Source organism: Lissotriton vulgaris, chromosome 4_1, assembly GCF_964263255.1.
Source record: "Lissotriton vulgaris chromosome 4_1, aLisVul1.2, whole genome shotgun sequence".
NCBI classification, from domain to species: Eukaryota; Metazoa; Chordata; class Amphibia; order Caudata; family Salamandridae; genus Lissotriton; species Lissotriton vulgaris.
Window position 1 is genome coordinate 1,260,175,779 of NC_141691.1, and position 21,457 is coordinate 1,260,197,235.

Genomic DNA, 21,457 nt, shown 5'->3' on the forward strand with positions numbered 1-21,457 from the left:
ACTCTGACTCGTCCACCCCCACCAAAGACTGTGTCGAAGCACAAGACGTTACTGTGCCTAAAAGAGAAAAGACTCCTCAAGAACTTTACCGAATGAAGCTTCGATCTAGCAAGTCAGACAGTTTAATTGTTTAAGTCCTCCCTTAGGTGAATCGGTTAAATAGTTTCTGACATGTATCCCCTAGATCGAGTTAGAGAGAGAGAGGAAAAGAGAAGAACATATTGCAAATCACTTCGTAGTCACTGCATAGTGACACTAATAATCATGTTTATTCTGAGTATTCTAATTATTATTGCCAGCATTCTGCTTCCTATGTACTGGCCTATTTTCAGGCGTGAACAATCTGCTTACAATGTCTCTGCTGAACACACTTTTAGTGAACTTCCTGCACATGAACTCTCTTACAGACTTGCGCTGCGCAACAATACATTCATTAGTATGTTACACCATTCCCATCAGACAAATAATGCTACAGACTGTTGGATATGTGGCCGACTCCCTCCCTACCAGAATTACAAGGGAGCTCTGCCTCTCTTTCCGTACCCATTCACTCACAATGGCTCCTGTGGAGCATGGTTTAAAATAATTAATTCTTTAGATCCTGACATTGCTGTTTTCGATGGGGGCTGGGTTTGGGGAAACTTGAACTTAGTCCTGCTCAACGTCTGTTATCCTGATCAAGAAGGACTTCCCACTCGAATAGGAACTGATCTAGAAAATGAAGTATATGGATTAGGTAATTACACAATTAGCCTTATGATCCTCACTGTTGAATCTGAAACTGCTCCAGTTTTGCCCCATATGTTAGTATTACCAGTCACAGGTGAATTATGTGTTAGCAAGAAAGGTTCAGTACACGTAGGTCATAGTAAATGCACTACTGTGGTCGAGTTCAGTGACCATGGTAAATCGTCCTTTAAAGCTATCAGTCATTCCTACTTTGTTTGTGGTCATACCGCATACATACGTTTGCCTCCAGATTGGGATGGTACCTGTTACATTGCCTTCCTTCTGCCACCTGTTTTCCTAGCTCCTCCTGATTACCATAGAAATACGAATCTAGCACCGAATAGACCCAAAAGAGATATTCCCCTTGTCGACTACACAGAAACGGCATGGGAACAGTACACTGATTTCAATAAAGGATTCTTTTTCTTCCTAGGACCTGTCCAAAACAGTAAATTAATACGCAGATTAACGAGAACACTCGAAGCAGTAGTGAACGAAACTGCCTCCGCTCTAGGTAACTTAACAGAGGAGCAGTCTGCTATACGGACTGTTGTCCTTCAAAATCGTCTTGTGATTGACGTCATCTTGGCAGATAGAGGTGGAGCTTGTAAGGTCATCGGGTCAAGTTGCTGTGTTTTCATTCCACAAAACGCACCATCTGTCTATCAAGCTATCACCCGTTTACATAAAATTGCAAATCAGATACATCAGAATCCAGGCACCTGGACTTGGTCCGGTTGGTTCTGGACTACGTTAACAGCTTGGGGATGGAAGATCTTATCGTTCCTAGGCATTGGTCTTGTTATAGTATTCAGTTGTTGCCTGTGCCTGCAGTGTGGGCCAGCGATATGTGGACTGTGTGCCACATCCTGCATTGAGCATTCCAGTTGTCTTTCAAACAGTCAAAGAAAGAAAGACGAACATATAATGTTACAAGAACAAACTGATCGATTTATGAGGATCGATATATCATGAAGGGTCCGTAGGGAACAAGGAGGGAATGAGGTAATATAAATTTTATGGTCATGTTGTGTTCCCTAGCGAGTACCCCACCGACTCCATGTACGAGTTAAAAGTGCATGTAACTTCCCTCCTGTACCAGCTATGAAGACGCAAATACATTTGCGTCCAACGTTAACTTGTCCTCTTTCAGACCCACCATGAATGGGTTTGATGGTCCGTTCCTAAGTATGCTATGCCAACGTCTTTTTGAAGTGTACTCCTACGTTTTTCAGCCTGGCTGAAAGTAGGCCCTGAATCTCTGCCACCGAGCCTCTTTTCTGGCTTCTGACTGCGAGGGCCTCTGCCCAAGCAGCCCCCGTACCCGTGAACTCTGACTTACTTCTAGCGCGGCCCTCCGTGCTCAGCTCAGCCTGCTGCCTGCCAAGATTGACTATAACCTTCGAGTTATCTGTTTTCCTCCCCGAAGATACATTCCGGCCTGCTAGCTTCAGTAAACATCCTTCCTCAGCTACAGGGCTAAAGGGCCGACCTGTCTTTATGCAAGTAATTCATAGCCTCTGTTGCCATGCTTCCATGGAAGGCCCCATGCCCCCACGCTTCTCATACAGACACTCAGGCGCTTATACACGCACTCACAGCAAGTATAGAATAGCTTCTGCTCTAGAGACCTTTCTGCCCAGATAGCTTAGTTCCTAAACATCAGATATCAGATATGATAGAAGCACAAGTTGATCTGACATGCCAGACTTCTGTCTCTTTCCGCCAGTGTAAATGTCAAGTCCCCTGCACCCCGTCTATCACACGTCATGCAGCTGCGCGCGCATCCAAGCTTCCGGTTTCCGCTGACATTGCAACATTCTGTTAGCACCACCCCCTGGTGCCACCCACTTGCGTCACCTATCAGTGACGTTTCTAGCACACACGCCTAGTTACGCCTAGTTTACGCCTCTTGATGATGTATTAGCACCACGTGTATACTGTTATCTTGTCTTCTCTCAGCTGTTACGCCTCTTACATTGAACATTATGATGTAAATCAAGTATATAAGCTATGTATTGTCAATAAACGACGGCGCGCTCATCTATCCCTTCTGACATCCTGTGTGGTGGTCAGAACATGATATCCTGATTCCTTTATGAGGAATAAAACCCTTAGAAACTCTTACACCACGGACTCTGTTTTCCTTCTTTCCGATTGAGTTATTATTGATTAAGTACTTACCTGCATAGAAATTAAGAGAGTAAATTAATTATTTACATCAGCACAGTCCCATTGTTGTTAGTAGCCAAAAGTCATTCTAAGATCGTTTATCCCAAAGCATGTTATTTAGGTCTACAGATAAACCTTCTTTCTCATGCTGTAGATTAGCCTACATGGGTGGAAGATCCTTTTCACTGTTAGCAATCAAGATCTAGATCAGCTCCGTAAATACCTTCAAGATATTGATGACCATACTATTATTCAGAAAAAGCTTAAAACTACCTTATTTCTAATAGTTCCTCTGTTATCCTTCTTTGGGTATTGCTTCTTAGCCTAAATCTTTCAATGTCTTTTGCGGCCTCTGCTTTTTACAGGGTATTTTTCAACAAACACTCCTTATGTAGGAGGTTCTTCCGGGATGATAATCTTTCTTTCGCGCCCCAAATCCAGCAAGTCACTGGATGCTGCTTGAGTAAAATGAGGAACCTCCGACAAATCTTGAAACTACTGCCTGAGTCCTGTCGGAAAACGGAGATCCATGCCACAATTACATCGAGGCTGGACTATGCCAATGGCCTGTATATGGGTCTTCCTAAATATCTGACCCAACGGCTGCAAACTGTACAGAATGCTGCGGCTAGGCTGCTGAAGCATATATCGTTTAAAGAGCACGTTTCCCCCCATCTTCGTTCTCTGCATTGGCTGCCGATATCCAGCAGGATTAAATTTAAAGCTCTCACACTGGCCTTTAGGGCTCTGCACGGTACATGCCCCAACTATCTGAGATCACGACTCCCCAGATACACTCAGACCCGCTCTCTTCGCTCGAATGATCGGGTTTTACTGAGTGTGCCACGAGTCAAGAGGGCAAGACTGGGCGGTCGGACTTTTTCAGCTAACACGGCTCGACTGTGGAACACCCTACCACCTGATTTGCAAAGGACCCCTTCAGAACTGAGCTTTAGGAAACAGCTCAAGTTTTGGTTATTTTCACTGGATAATTAACTTTGCTCGCTTACCGGGCAGTCTGGCTTTGTTTTGCTCTCACAGCGCCGGGACACCTCCTAGTTGAGGTAGCTCCTCGCGCTATAGAAAAAACAGTATTATTATTATTATTATTATTATTATTATTATTATTATTATTATTATTATTATTATTATTATTATTTATTTTTTACATCTCCTGGCCAACAGAGCAGCATCTGCTGTCATGCAGATTAAAATCACGAGAATTAGGTTGGGTTTTGCAGGTATATGTGACTTATATCAGTTTTGTGAACCTGTACAACGTTCTTAAAGTCAAGATGAAACAATTTACTCACAACAATTGGGGAGAGGCGGACACAGAACAACATACAAGCACCTCAAATGGTTTACTTTTAATTTTGAAGATGTTGAATTTCCTGCATTTGTGTGTTCTCAGGCAATTCCAGTCAAGTGTTATTATGGCCAAGAAAATATCTAAGCCAACATTCAGCATGATGTTACATCCTTTGAGGCAAGCTATCATGTGCCATATGCACATGCGCATATATGATGGCCTAATGACGAGTTCAAAATGCAGTTAACAAGTAGAGAACAGTGATTCAGAAGGAATTCCTTTACAAGAAAAATAGTTACCTAGAATAGCAAAAAATACATCCAAAGCTATGCTATATACATGTATGATACATTTCACAGGTTCTTGCCCTCTATTGTAATTCATGACAACTTAAACAACATTACTCTTTCATAAGTGTGCATACGAGTGATGTAAAGTGATCCCTGTGCGGAGCCTACTTCCAAAACTTCGTAGAACAGTAGTGCAAACAATACAAGGTGGTGTTATTAATATACAAACGACTGAAAAAGCATTTTTCAGTGCCCTGGAACAGGCCCACAGTCGCCATTTTTAAAAATCTTGTGCGCTCCACGGTATCCACCAAAGACCTGCATCATATGATGTGGCATGTTTGTACCCTACATCGCTCCAGGGTCGTTTGAAGGGAGTGGAGACCTAATTTGTGCTTGCAACTCACCAGCATCCGTAATATGTGTCATTGCCGCAGTGGTCTTGTCTCTTTGCCAGACCTACGTTATTTTACTATCAATCCTGATTTTAAGTAGTCCAAAAATTGGTTTCTCAAGAGGTATTCTGCTGGCCCTGAAAACATTTGTTAATGGGGACTTCAGATTCATGATCATAATTTTTGTTTCTGGTTGGATTGAAAAATTTTTTAGCCTGGCAATCTGCTTGTAAGCCTAGGGCAAAAAGAGCTTTTTCAGAGGCTGCGGTCAGTACCATTATCCACAGATAAGGTCAGGGTCACGCATATGTAGAAGGATAGTAATATAATCCAACATTAGGTGTGTCAGAGACTATTAAGTGTCCATATCGATTTGAACTTAAAATTGAGTTCATGGACCCCTTTACCTTTTTTTCTAATAGAAAGGCAATTTCCACTATTTTCTGTGGGAATTGCATCGGTTTCCATGGACAAAGAATGTGGACATTGCCCGTAACCTCACTGGCCACACATATAAGAAATTCAACAATGAGGTTTAATCAAATGACCTCTAAAGATTACAAGTGAAAACTTTAGGTTCAATCAGATTTCAAGTTCAGTCTCAAATCTTGGCCCACCACCCAATTCAGAAACCCAATTGTCAATCTAGAGGAAAATTTATTTTTAGGAATAATTCTAAAAATGTAGTACAGATTTATAAAAATTCACAAAAAGCACTAAGAAGATGGCGGACTCTGGAAACCAGTTAAAATATTTCAAGCTAAATTTGATCTTGTAAAGTTGTGTAGAGATTGATGAAGTGGGAGTAATAGTTAGTCCCAATAGGTGAACTTTTCATTTAGTTAAAACAGTGAGAACATAAAAACTGCTGCATAGAGTTTTTACAAAGAGCACACTGTGGAGAGGGAGTATGAACACACAATAAGGTCAAATGCTGTCTTCCATATCCAAATCGCTAAGGAAAGTCACTGTTCCTGAGAGCTGAATTTGAAAGAAGTTGTTTTATAAAAGTGAGAGGGAGTCGGAGAGACTCTTACTTGATGCCCTCACACACCCGAAGGATGTCATGCTTCATCACTGGGTGGTGCTCCTCGTAGGGCTGGCACTGCAATGCCCTACAGAGACCTTTTGGTGATCTAGCCGTATGGTGTGTGCAGGTAGGTATACCGTTGTCTGTGAAAAGTAAAGATCTAAAAATTACTAAAGGGTATCTGGGGTAAGTCAGTTTAATAAGAGAGATCACTCTGTCATAATCTAAAAAAGCAAGTGGTTGTGGGTGTCAGGGATTTTTTGGGACTGTCTGGGACACAGTCATGGACTTGGGCAAGGACTAGGAACTGGATAGAAAACGTGCACCGAAAGAGGAGTACAGCGCTGTCCAGATTCGCACAGGGAGTCAGAGGAGAAACAATTCATTCAAAAGGGAAGCCTGTACAAGTGAACACGATGGCTAAAACTCAAAGGATGGGAACTCAAGAGGCTATTTAGCAGTCAGAATAACTACACCCAGGTTGGACGTGCAGACATATATATATACACGCACACACACATAACAACAACAACAACATTAACAAGAAAGGGAATGTGGTGTGGTAGGGTAGTTTTTGTGATAGAGGCACATGACTATCATCAGAGAGAGGTATTCTACTCATGGATAATATTCCCTGAAGCAGATCCAAGAACAAATGTGTTTCACTTCTACAAAGAAGATGAACTACCAACGGAATACATTCCTTTCGAGGACATTGAAATTCCACTAACATGCCAGGAGCATGTGCTCTGGTTTAAAGGCACCCTAAAACATATAAATACCATTACCAGGCTCGGTCCACTAGGTAGACCAGGAGCAACATGACCGGTTTTAGCCTGCTATACTCCACATCCTGAAATTAATGAAATGACAGATGTGGAACTACGAGCTCAACTCAAAGAGCTAATCAAAATCTATAGACAATTGGTTCAATATGTCATGCAGACTCCTAGGGCCCGATTCACAGAATTAACTTAAGACTCAATCCTAAACTTACTACTATTTTGGTATTCACAGAATGCACTTACTCATTTCGGTATTCACAGAAGGCACTTACTCATTTCCGTATTCACAGAAGTTAGTAGTCCTAACTTTAGGACTCCTAAATGCCTTCTGTGAATACCGAAAGTCTTAAAATTAGGACTTTTCTCAGTAGTAGTAAAGTTAGGACTCCTAACTTTAGGACTCCTAAATGCCTTCTGTGAATATTACCGAAAGTCTTAAAATTAGGTTTTTTCTCAATTTAGTAGTAGTAAAGTTAGGACTCCTAACTTTAGCACTCCTAAATGCCTTCTGTGAATACTGAAAGTCTTAAAGTTAGGATTTTCTCAGTTTAGGAGTAGAAAAGTTAGGACTCCTAACTTTAGGACTCCTAAATGTCTTCTGTGAATACCTAAAGTCTTAAAATTAGGATTTTTCTCAGTTTAGTAGTAGTAAAGTTAGGACTCCTAACTTTAGGCCCCCTAAATGCCTTCTGTGAATACCGAAAGTCTTAAAATTAGGATTTTTCTCAGTTTAGGAGTCCTAAAGTTAGGAGTCCTAATTTTACTACTACTAAATTGAGAAAAATCCTAAACATAAACGTACGCAACTTTGTGATCCGAATCATTCCAGGACAATGCGGATTCACGTACTTAACTTTTAACAAAGGTGAAAAAGTACCAATAGCTTACAAATCACATTTGTACACACAAGCAGAAATGAAATTCACTTCAACAGAAACAATTCTGACAGCAGTTCAAACTGCAGAAGCAAAAGAGATAGCTCTCGCACAGGGTAAACGAATTATGGTTGTTAAAACTGTACCTGCTATAGAGGCAGTAATAAAAGCGAGCAATCCAAATGCTAAAGCTTTTACATCCGAGATGGATACAATGAGTTAATTCTCTTGCTGCAACAGACGTTGAATACGTTTTTGATCCTTATTTGAAAACACAAGCATTTCTACAATACGAACAAGATGTCCTCTGCCTACTGAAATTCTGCCTCTAGATCGGTATGAATGTATAATTTACACTGACGGATCAGCTCAACCTGCTACGGGGGGTAAACATTCTTATAGTGCCTCGTGCGCGATGGCAAATTCCGACCAATGGTCACTAAAACTCAGTCTCTAGGAGATTGTACAGCTCAGCGAGCTGAACTACAAGATAGCGTTTGAGAATACGGACTCCGAATTCCCCACACTCATAGTTGCGATTCGTAATATTGTGTTCAATCTTACAATGAATACTTGCAAAACTGGATTCAAAACATTTACAAAGATGCAAAAGGTGGCACAATCAAGCATAAATTGCTTTGGGAACAAGTAGTTCAGTTACGACAAGGACTACAAAACATTTGTGTGATACATACACTGAGTTACCAATGTGATGGCGTTCACGTTGCAGGGAATTCATTGGCTCATGAAGCCGCAAAGGCAGCTGTTCAAACGGCTTCCGTAGCTGCAATCACTCGTTTAAAAACGAATATAGACAGCAAAATAATTCAAGCTGTCAATGCTTCAAGCAAAAACAGTGGTAAAACATTACCAAAAGGGTTTCCACTCAAATACTCAGACATAACTGATGCAAATAATGTTCTGTTTGCTCGAATCCCTGTAGTGGGGGATAAAGTCATTCCCAAACATGGAACAGATATTAGGACTAATCTTAGCAGCACATGAAGGGCTCACCTCAGCACATGCAAGTGTTTCCGCCACAGTGTCACTGTTAAAACAGAGATTTTGGTGGCCGCGCATGAGGAAATAAACCAGAAACTATGTTTTGGAATGTGAAATCTGCCAAAAGATGAAAGTGTCTAACGAGAAACGTCCTGAGCAGACGCACCTGTTAATTTCATATAAACCATTAGCTTTTGTTTACCTGGACCACTGTGGCCTCTTAAAGAGGGATGGTAACTATAAATATATCTTGGTTGCAGGGAATTCGTGTTCAAGATTCATTTGGATGTGGCCTCAGCGCTCGGCTGACGCTCGAACTGTTATAAAAGATTTGTGAGTCTTTATCGGCACCTACGCAGTCGGCACACAACATTCTGACAAGGGTCCTGCGTTTAGCTCTCAAGCTTACAAGGAAGCCATGGCCAAATTGGGCGTTGCATTGCGGTACTCTAGTCCATTTCATCCTTAGGGAAATTCGGTAGTGGAGAGAAAAAAACGGGACATAAAGCAATCTGTAACAGCTAGTGTATTAGGCTCGGGTGACGGGTGGGTCAAACATCTAATAAGTGTCCAACGTAGTCATAACAATCTGCCAAGAAGTTCTCTAGGGGGTATCACTCCATATGAAGTCCTTTTTGGGACCAGAATGTGAGTATCAGACCTTGATTGTCAGACTTCATTGGGTAGACCAGAAACCCTTTGATATCAAAGAACGTTTGAATGTTTTACAGAACTTAAATTAAATAAGAACGAAACAAAGTAACGTGTTCCTGAAGCCAACCACCACTGAAGAGAAACAGACCGTCCAAGCAAGGCCTGTCTCGATTCCTAAGCTTGGGGATCTAGTCAGAGAGAAGATCGCGGACAAGAAGGAATTTGGGCCTTCTTACAGACAACCAGTACCTGTCCTAGCAATCCTCGGGTCAAGAACAGTATTACTGCTGCCCCTTGCTGGTAAAAAGGAGAACAGTGTTGTGTCCTTCGACCTGGTCAAACCACATCATGTGGCCGATCATAAGCAGTAGGCCAAGTGGACTATGCCGATGTAGCAGACGTACTAATCTGGCTACTATCCAAGAGGTTAAAACTGAGAGACTCATCACCTTTGAAGAATCTGCAGTGTGAAAAGAAGGACTATGCAACAAAACTTGCAACAAAGCTATGGAATTTGTACCTCTTGACACCTAAATAACAGTTCATCAAGAAACACCTGTCTACAACAAAGTAGCATCAGACTACACAAATGTATCAAGTGGTTCCAGCGATTTCAACGAATCCTGATGCAATCCCAACAAGTGACAGAACTGCCTCTGGTTATTTCATTAACTTTGATACGTTTTCCGATGATCCCATTGTACCTGAAACAACGCCAGTAAAAAGAACTTTAAAAGAACAAGCAACAGACATTTTTCATCACTTAGAAAAGACTGATCTGGTTTCACCATGGATTGAACTTCGGATTGTGTTGGGTGTGCTTTTTCTTCTACTTTGGTTGACTCTGATATTAACTTTGGGAATGCTGATAATTGGAAGATATGTTAAAAAAGACATAGCAAGTAAGAACATCAACTTACTACTCAAGCCACGCAAATCATATCATTGTGAACAAAGAGACTTATCATCAGTGAACACAAAGCCGTTCCTATACCTGGTGGTATAGCTTTGGACAGAACTGATTATGACATTTTTGGCCCGTCGGAGCGGTTGAAGATTCCACACCAGTTCAAGATTTCCTTGAATTACTTTGTTTCATCTAGTACCTTTTCTGATGATTCAGACTTCGAGACTGTTAATAATATGATGTCAGACTTAGAAATGTCTGCTGTATTTAGACATCATGAATACTTAGAACGTTCATCAGATTATGAACAAATGTATTGTTATAATCACTATGGTCATCATTTCCTGCACAAATCTGCAAACCCTAGAAATGTATTAATGTATAACCAATGGGAACATTGTGATACGCCACCAAAGGGTAGCTCAAAAAAAAATTGGGGAAATTTCCATACTTTTCAGGGTTCAATGTATCTAATGCTGAATCATTTTACTTTAAAAATGTTAATAAGACAGGAATGAAAAGTATGTTGACAAATAGCGAGCAAATTTATATTGCAGCCTTTTATGCTCAGCTGTCTTCACTAGGTTTCGATTTTTGGAAAGACAACATTGAAACAAAAACTGTCTGGAGCACAAAAGATTGGCAAGTGCAGGCGATTGAAGCTTTATTTAGAGGCTGCATCATCCCAGAGCAAATTATGTTTTTGAATGACACTGTCCAACAGACATCTTGTCTTGGATTAGCAAACATGAAAGACCTAAACAATCCGTCGATACCTACAACTACACCTGATAGCAGTAACACTTCAGAGGGGAAGGTCGACGTACATATTATTTTGCATCACAACAGCACAGATCCAGATTGGAAAAAATGGTTAATCGGACCCACAGACACAAATAATTGTCAAGATAGATTCCTGAATAAAACACGGGGGTTCACATTCACTAGACCAGATCCAAGATATGTTCAGAGACAGCATCCAGGAATAGTAACAACATACAGTGTAGGGAAAATGTGGCTTGAATGGTTACATAGATCTACACTCAAGGATGTAAAACATCACTTATCTTTACTTTAAGATGGTGGTGATCTTAGGGAATTCTTGCTAGGACCAAGAACACTGTGTCATAAACGTTTTATATATGCCGGTATCTATGCTGCTTATAATGAAGCATGGAAGATTATGCAAGCAGAGACTGCAGAAAGAATACGAGAAATTGATCGTATTGATTTAGAGAAAACTCTCTCTGTAGTTGACAATAGATTAACAACTCTGTCGTCCAGGATTTATTCTTTGGACAGCATAGTATCCTCTGCCATTGACATCATGGAACAGGACTTGGTCATGTTGCAACATGGTCAGTCGCAATTATGTTTGATCATACTATTAGGCTGGACGTTACAATACCTACGTTCAGGCTATGTGCCTTGGCGTTTAATCAATACTACGTCACTGTTTTCAGAATTCAATCTCACTGATAAACAGATCAAACTGGCACAGAGGGGAGCAGACTATACGATGCTGAGCTTTGAAAAACTGGAAAGATTGCCATTTACTGTCGCTGAAAAGCCAGCCACAGAATGAATTATACATGGAACAATCACTCTGCCTCTTACAATTTTCCATTATCAATATTACCTAAAACACATGCCACCAGGCACATATGAAAGGTTGGGTAAAGAATACATCAAGACATCCTGGGAATTACTGTACACTGGATGTTGGAGTAGAGGTCTTGAAGTGTTTCTTAGCATGAAAAACTGTGAAAATGCACTAAGCGGTTTCCTCCTTTGTCAGGATATAAGCCTACACAGGGCCTGCGATGGTTCCTCTAACAACTTATCCTGCCACCTGCATGGTTCTCCGGCTGCGGTGATTGATGCACTTTTTGGACAAATTTCATATGGAAGTTACATTATGTTGAACGATCACAGCTGCTGTGGCATGTTGTCAGGTTTACCCTATCTAGTAACTGTGTCAGCAAAGGTCACTTGCTGTATGCAAGTGTTGTTTAAAAAAAACAAGGCAGACCGGGAGTCGCTGTTATGGCCTTCACTGAACATCTCTTCTATACGAATTGATACTTTAAGCAGAATGAAAGCTATTCTTTTACAGAAAACTGTGCCACTGACCTCGGCCAAAGAAACCTATGATCTGCAAGTTGCAGGGACTTCTGCAGAGTTACATGCCCTCTTAACTACAAATTGTCCTATACATTTCTCGGAAATATTAAGTCGTATCTTAAACATGTTTGGTACAAGTGGTATTGTAAATGTATTTAAGACAGTATTTTCTGGACTGTTAGTACCTTTTAAAGCAGTCCTAGGAATATTTCCAAACTTTGTGCACTCTGTGTTTGGCGGATTGCCTCTCATTTTGGGACTCGATGCAGGGATACTATTTTTGCTCCTAAAGCTGCGATTTGGCAAGTCAATCCACAAGCGACACCCAGTTCACCATGGAGACAACTCTACTAGCGATGAAGTGTTGTGAGCGTATCGTCCACATTTTGGGACTACCTCATCTAAGAGAATTGAATACCACATGGTTTCTATCATTCATACCAATTTGGCAAGATTGCATCTTACCGGTTCTACGCTGCCTGCTTTGGGGAGAAGAATTTGTGCTAGACACATGTCTGACACTCCCATAAGTCATGTTAACAGATGTTGATACTTTGCTTGAACCAGTAACGGCCCATGCACTGTGTTTTCCCCAGCGGCTACCAATTCATTGAGATCTCACAGACACAAAATGCTGATGGTGAGGTACGAGAGGAAACACTCACACAGGTATCATCCACTACGAACTTTGCTAATGCTACCAATGCTGACAGCGATGTTTCACATCTATGTGCAGTTGATCTTCTTAACGAGGTAATCCAACTTTCACCTACAATGGTAGACAAATTCTTTACAGACTTCGAAGATTTGATGGTTTCTCCAAACAATAACACAGACAATATTATTTGGCACACAGTGTTCTGAGAGACTCTGAATTCGACCTTTATTTTTTCAAAACAAAGTTCTAACTTTGGAACTCATTTTTCTATAATTATTAATTTTTCCAAATTTGTATTTTTCATTTTTTGGCACAAACTAATCTGCTTAAAGTAGAACTATTCATAGAGAACTAGAAATCTGTGAAAAACTCCCAGAGACAATATTTGACCTTGTCCTCATACCAACAGTTTTATGTAATATGACATGAAATGGTTTTGGCACCTTTTTATTCTCCATTAAGGAGTCATTTCATAAATGTATTTTCGTGATTCATTCATACAGCATTTACAAATGACAACTTTATGCTTAGAATGAAACATTGCTTTAAATGCATACAGCACCAATGCGCTTTTGTGTGCAACCAGTAACATTGCATTTTTATGTGTTTTGGGTGGGTTTTAACACATCATGTTTAGATATGTTTAATGTGTTTAGAACTTAGTAATGTCGTACATAAGAAAGTGGAGTGGGTGTTGTATGGCGTTTTAGATTCCGAATGGATTTTCTAAATTCATGCCCTTATATAGGTACAATTCACATTGCCCTTATATAGGCATAGAAATCAAGCCCTTATTTAGGCATAGCTCATGCTACCCAAACGTCACAACAATTTCTTGGAAAACCAGCTTAAGCCGTTAGGGACTTCCCCTTGCTTGAATATCGATTTCTCCAAGAACTCAGTTAGTTTTACAATGAACATCTATTCCTCAGGGGTTTATTCATGACGTTCATATACCTGACTTTACGTCAAACATGGCATTCCTAAACACCTTCAAGGTATAAATATACCTTCACTTTCTATAGCAAATCACAGTGGTTTGTAACAGTTCGATGACCTACTTGCCTGACGCAGCTTGCTACAGCAAGTGCCTAAGGAAGCCGACTCTCCAGCTGACGCACTGATCAAGAAGCTGTCCTCCTCTGCAGAGAATACAGCTCCAGTGTTTCTGACTCCCCTTGTGGGTGTTGGGAAATCGAGTCCCGAGACTGAGATACAGACCTCGTTCATTCTAAGGCATGGAGCTGATTAGAACCTAGAGAAACCTTTGGTAGATTCTTGGCAAAAACTAAACCTATGCTAAAGACCATACTTACTTCTTGCTTCGTACTAGACCTAGGTTAGGTACATTGGGGTAGGCACATTTTAGAAGCACCAGTTGAGTATTTTAGCCTATTTTATTTATGTATGTAATTTTATATGGCTTAGAAACCATACAATGCTATTACAGTATTATTTCATAATGCTATTCTCGCTGTACGCATCATACTTTGCATTCTGTCTAACGATTGTAGAAGTTCACCTCTCTTGCATGAGAAAGAAGACTGTTCAATAAACCTTTTATTGAAAACGTCTGTCTCACTATTTCTCTGCAACTCTGTAGAAAAGAAGCATGCACGATTGACTGGATGAAAATACTTATCTATTGTTTTCACGACTCTGAAGATAGTTATTCCAGTCCTAGGGAAATAAAGTTGTGATGTTTATGCAGTTGTCAGAAACTAATCCCTTCTTGTGACTTCGAGAAAGTTTCTAGTGACCTCTGAGCTAGCTGACACTCACAATTAGGTTTAGAATATTCAATAGAGACCTACTGACCTAAGTCCATATCTATAGGATGTATTATTCCAATGCGCAGAGCCTATTGGGAATATAGGAACTACACTACAATAGAAAGACAGTACACTAGGATCTGTAACCAAGGAAATGGGAAGAAAAGCAGGGACTGGAAAAGGATATACAGAAGTCGATGCTTCCAGGGAATACCAGAATAGTGCAGGTTCAGGGATCAAGAAAACAAAGTAGCAGTGAAGGCAGTGCTGGGGCAGGAACAAGAATTGAGCTAAGGCTCAGGAGTCACTGTAGCACTGCAGGCAGTGCTAGTTCAGGAACAGGGATACTAAAGATCAGGAGTCAAGGAAGCACTGCAGACAGTGCTGGTTCAGAAACAGTGAATTACCAAAGCTTTGGGAGTCAAAGTAGCACTGCAGGCAGTGCTAGTTCAGGAACAGGGAAATTACTAAAGCTCAGGAGACAAGGTAGCACTGCAGACAGTGCTAATTCAGGAACAAGGAAAACAGCAGTAGCTCAGGGACAACCAATAAATAAAGCTTATGAAACACTGCAAACAAAAACATCAAAAGCTCATGAAACAATGGAAACAAAGAAATCAAAAGCTCAGGAAATACTGCAAACAAGGATCAGTACACTGCTACAATGACCAACCCTGGACTGAAGGGAGCTGGGGCTTGAAAGAGCTCACAGTAATCACATGCATTAGTTGTGAGCAAGCTAGCAGGAGCCAGTCACAGGTGAGCCTGATTGGGTCAGGCCCGTCTATAAGATAGCCATCTGTTGATGGCATGTTGATGTTGAAAATGCATCAATGTGATGATGTCATGATGTGATCCATAGAGGTTGCCATGTGCAGAATGGTCCAAAAATGTTGGCAACTTTAATAATGGGTGGATAAAACGCCTCTCTAGGGAAGCGTGTGATTTATGTACGCACAAATCAATATGTATCTCTCGAGTTAAGTATTTGTGGTATACACATGGGTGATATTAAGGTACTAGGGACAGGGTTTGAATGTGTTAATGCCTGTCACTGATGTGTATATACAGCATTAGTGGTGTCTCCAAAAATGGGGTTTGTACTATATCTTGTTTCAGGGAAATGAGAAGATCCAAGAAGGGGATCTCCTCCTTAGAGTTTGAGAGGATGAATTTGAGATATGGCCCCTTATCAGTGCAGGTAATAAAAAGAGGTCCTACGTGTGAAAGAGATACATGTGATTTTCTGGAGGTAGGAATGGCATTGGTTTCCCTTGTCTGTTATGTAACTGTGTGAGCATGTGCAAGTGCACTGGGAACCTGGAGGTGTGAGGGAACCTACTTTTGCATTTTCTACCAGCAAGCAAAATTCAAGGGCCAATCTGTGGGCATTCACCTAATTAGGGAGGTGTATGTACAATGAAACACCCCACACCTTGCCAATGTAGCATGCTGTTTATTTATATAGCAGTAATTGTTGCAAGTGCTTTCTGAAGCCAGTATTTTGAAAATAATCTTTGGTTATACACATCTCAGACATGACATGCCATCTTGAAATGGGACGTAACTCCTACGGAGCATGTCCATTTTCTTAAATTCTTTGTGCAAAAGTGGAACTGATGAATATGCCCACTAAGGTCCTCATTATTAGTTGCCAAGAAGTCCTCCTGGTAACTCTTTCTACAACACTTATTAATTTCAGGGGCACTGGCAACTCTATGGTGGGCGGTGTTACCACAGATTAAAGTGGGGACATTAGGGTCCCTTTTGATATGAGGATTTGAAAGGGAAAGGCATGTGTAGTAGTCTTACAAAGTTTGAGAGGCAGGTTGTTCCAGAGAAAGGGGTCTCGAGAAAGAGATCTTCACTTAAATGTTCTCAACCACAGAAGGGAACTTGATGAAGCAAATACGAAAATATTTACTGTTCACTGTTATTAGACTACTCTTATATATCAAACAGCGAGACCACATTTCCCATGCATGGAAAGCCCTGCATTAGTTATCGGTTGCCAGAAGATTCAAGTTCAAGCTGCTTTGTATCACCCATGAAGCAAAACTTGGAACGGGACGGCTCTTCATCAGGAATAAAATCCCCAAGCACATTCAACAAAGAAGACTCAGCTCAGGACTCTCACCTTGTCTCAAAATCCGAAGATACAAGAAAAAAAACATGGGTGGTACATCTTTCACTGTTAACGCAGCCAAACTATGGAAATCTTTACCCCAACATAAGATCGACGGACAACCACCTTATCTTCAGAAAACTACTCAAAAATTGTCTCTTACCTACATAAGCACCATACGCAAACAGAAATGTACAGCATATCCCTCGGTATATAAGCATTCAATTGTGCTATATATTTATACCTATATATGAGTATTGCTTTGTGTAAACATGTAGAATAATTATGTTTTAAAACAAATTAATAAAACTCATTTTTAAGTACAACACTTGAAAGCCGAAATGTATTTAATGCATCTTTAGTCTACATATATTTACTTCCTTTACGCATCTATATACCTTCCATGTACTTGGATCTATATACGTACTAATTTTCTGCTAATTCAGCATATCCAATGCACTCCCCTATTTCTCACCCTATACCTCTCTTAATATATCCTCTACCTCAACTTTGTGACTCATCTCAAACCTTATTCTATGACTCTTTCCAATGCACTACCCTATTTCTCACCTTATACCTCTATCAAAACCTTTAATCTAAGTATGCATACTTCCTTTATGCATCTATATAAATCCCATGAATTTATGGATATATATATTTATTACTTTTCTTCTAATTCAGCATATCCAATGCACTACCCTAGTTCTCACCCTATACCTCCCTCAATATATCTTCTACCTCAACTCTCTGACTCATCTCGAACCTCTTTCTACAACTTTTTCCACTGTACTACCCTATTTCTCACACTATACCTCTACCAGTATATCCTCTACCAGTATATCCTCTTCCTCCACTCTCATTCATTCCAAACCCCACACCACTTCTATGATCCACAAAAGAACCCCTTCTAGAAAATTCCCTACTCTACCCTCCTTGCATCATCTCATACCTCTTTTATTATACCAATCCCCCAAAAACAAGCCTTTCTAAACTCTTCCATCTGACTCTTCCCCTCCACACCCCTTTTACTCATCCCAAGCCTTCTCCTACTGCTTTGACCTCCGAAACAAACAAAAAACGTCTAAATCCTTCCCTCTTCTATCCCTCCACTTTCCTTTTCAATCCAAAAAAGACTAACATGTCCACTCATATTTCACTATACTAATTCTTTATAGGTTCCTGAGTAGCGTGCTACTCACCAAAAAAGCGCTTCAACACCTCATCAGGGATAGAAAGTGCTATATAAATGCAAACCTTTTCCCTCTTCTATCCTTCTGCTACCCTTCTCAATCCAAATAACTGACTAACATATCCACCACTCAACTTACTTTCACATTTGACTATACTACCTCAGAACATAAATATCTATACCAACTCACCCAGCAAATAGCAATAATATACCAACTCAGGTCATTTTAATAAGGTTCAAACACATAGACTTGGCCTCAAATATGAGTACTATACTGATACGTAAGGTGATGGGTGTAAAAGAAGAAGCAGTTGTTAAAAAGTTCCTTACCTGCTTATAATTCACGCTCGAATCAAGTCTGGTGTAAAGCTGCAAGGCCCGGTGTGCTGGAAAATAAACAAAGGTACAGGAATTTGGGGATATCTTAGGATGAAACCAAGCCAGCCTCATTCACTTACTGTAACTATCCCTGTGATTTAACTAGGCTATATTTAATTGTAAGTACCTCTTTGTGTTTGGATACTGTTTTCTGCATTGCACTTTTTTTTACAATAAGCATTATTTTGCCTACACTGCATCCTTAGACATACCAAAGAAATAGATCCCCCGCATGTACGTCCGGCCTCTCCTGCACAAGTACTTGTCACTCAAATTGAGGAGAAAGAGACAAAGGCATTCACGACATGGTGAAAACATGGTTTTGAAGTGGCTCTCTTTCTTATGTAACAGGGCTGTGCTTGGTGGGTTGATTGTGTTCTGATTTACACCTAATGAGAGGGTGGTGGTGTATTAGCTATATATGCACAGAATTTGTATAAGGAAACCCGTGCACTGCTTGTGAATGTAGTTCTCCCAAATTGTTTGTTATGTTTGTAGGTGCTTCTAAGGTGTCGCCCGACACCCTGGGCGATATTAGAACAATTGTAAGAACAGTGTAATCAAAGGAACTTTGATAACATCCCTTAGGCACTCAAATGGTGTAATCCTCCAAAAGATTCACTGAGAATTCGGAATTTTCAACTGAGTTTATTTCTCATTTTTCAAGTTTATGATTTTCGATTCAAAAATGTATCCACTGCCATAATGCATATTAATATTTCCATTTCATATTAATGTTCTTGCTCCAATGCATTTCGGGCTACCAGCCCTTCATCGGGGAGCCTACGCAAGAAAAGACGAACATATCTATCAGGATTGGCGACTGTTTGTTAAATGATGAAAATAGTGAAAATAGTGAGGTGATAGTGCTAGTCCCAAGTTCAAAGTATTCACCAAGGTGGCGAGCAAAAGTTACGTGTGAGCTGTACCCAAGTCTGTGGTGTTAAGCCTTGGAGTTACCAAAGGATAGTGTGGAAGGGTATGAAGCGAAAAGGTAAAAACGGGAGGGTAAAAAATGAAAGGGTAAAAAATGACAAGGTTCACCGATACCTTAGTGCGCTTAACAGTGATACGAGTAACCGAGGTAAAAAGCGTGCTGAGCCAGCAATGCCAGGGATTCAGAAACAACACTTACTTGTGGCAAGGATCGCAGCGTTTCAAAAACGCCGACCGCAGACCGGCATGGATACCCGGAACTGCGGCGGTGATGTTAATAAACTATAGTGATTGGTCAACTCAGGGGCACGTGATCGCGAGTAGTAAAAATGAAAAGAGGACTATGAAGTAAGCGGTGAACTAAACAGTAAACATTGTGGATGCGTGGAACAATAAAGTACATTTAAAGAATATATAACATTTAAAGAATATATAACGAAGGTTAACATAGTCACCCGGATTGGTTGACAAACGGCCATGTTACAAAAAAACCACCTGCTGGAGATCGGTTTAGAACAAAATGCAACCTAATGGTGCAGTAAAACGATAATAATGTTTACAGATAACATGAGAATTCGATCCGTTCATTTAAGCCAAAGGGCTTAATCGAATTTAGCTTGTAAATCCAGAAATTTTCTCTCTGCAACAGTACCCTGTTATTGTCTCTACCTTCCAGTTTTTGAACAATTTCCAATGCCATGAATTTCAGTTGGGCTATGGTGTGATTGGAATCCAAAAAATGTGACGCTATAGATGATTTTAAGTTTTTTGTTCGGATGTTTGATTTGTGTTCATTAACACGAGTTTTCAGCTTTCGTTCCGTTTTACCCACGTACACCTTCCCGCATGGGCATTTTAGTAGGTAAATGAGGTTAGTAGAGTCGCATGTGGCTGTAACTTTTAAACTGATATTGTAACCTTTCATGGGGTGTGGAAGTTTGTTACCTGTGATTACGTTATGACAGTTATTGCAGTTATTGCATGCTCTGGTACCTTTATGGATCATAGGTAGTTCTGTACGACATTTGAGGATTTCACCCAGGTTTTTACTCCTTGTGTGTGCGAATATAGGTTTTGCTTCAAACATATTTCCAAAGTCTGCCTCTAACTGTAGCATGGGCCAATGTTTTAGAACAATCCTTTTGTACATTGAGCTGGCATTAGAGTATTTGGAAACAACGACCATCCGGTCATCTTCTTTTCTCTTGCTTGTAGGTTGTAGAAGTGTTTGTCTGGACAAATCTTTTACTTCATTTTTGGTTTTTGCTAGTAAATCATCTGGGTATTCTCTCTCCTTGAAGCGATTGATCATTTCATCCATTCTGGTTTCAAGAACTGTCGGATCCGAGATGATTCGTTTAACTCTCAACAATTGAGATTTGGGTAGATGATTTTTTAGAGATGGCTGGTGGAAACTAGAGTAATGTAACATGTTGTTACGGTCAGTGGGTTTCCTGAAGATGTCTGTCATAATGCGATGATCTTTTATGGTAATGCGAACATCCAGAAAGGTTATTGTGTTTAAATCAATGGTCCAGGTGAATTGGATACGTTGATTGGCTGCGTTTAGGTTAGTTAATGCGAGTTCCAAATTGGTGCGTGAGCCTTTCCACAAGATGAATAGATCATCTATGTAGCGTACATACATCTTTAAATGATTCTTCCACAACGGGTTCTGCCAGATGTTGTTATTCTCAAACTCTCCCATAAAGATGTTCGCGTATACTGGAGCAGCCGAATTGCCCATACTAGTGCCCACTAGTTGCAAGAACCAATTGTCTTTGTAGGTGAAGTAGCTGTGATACAGCGTAAATAAAGTTAATTCCATTAGGAACAATTTCAACGATTCCTCTACCTCCAATTTCATGATGGCTTGTTCCATGGCATCTATACCTTCCTGGTGTGGGATAGAAGTGTATAGTGAGCTGACATCAGCTGTGCACAGCCACACTTGCTCATCGGGGTCCATTTGAATGTCTTGTAATCTTCTCAAAAAGTCGGTGGTATCACGAATGTAGCTGGCCATTGACTGAACAACTGGTTGGAGATGTCGGTCTAGGTTTCAATAGAAAATTCTTAGTTTTTTGCTTAATGACATCGGATGTTTGTGCTTTACTAACTACA

General features: G+C 40.4%; 1 protein-coding gene across 2 annotated transcripts in view; it reads right to left on the reverse strand.

The window, feature by feature from the left end:
* The window catches only part of GPLD1 (glycosylphosphatidylinositol specific phospholipase D1), a 655,729-nt gene that overhangs the window by 589,207 nt on the left and 45,065 nt on the right, over positions 1–21,457 (reverse strand). For both annotated transcript variants that reach the window (XM_086965460.1, XM_086965459.1), the window contains exon 2: positions 18,350–18,405. In XM_086965460.1, the coding sequence (XP_086821586.1) occupies positions 18,350–18,405 (56 nt within the window). The remainder of the gene's footprint in view (positions 1–18,349; positions 18,406–21,457) is intronic.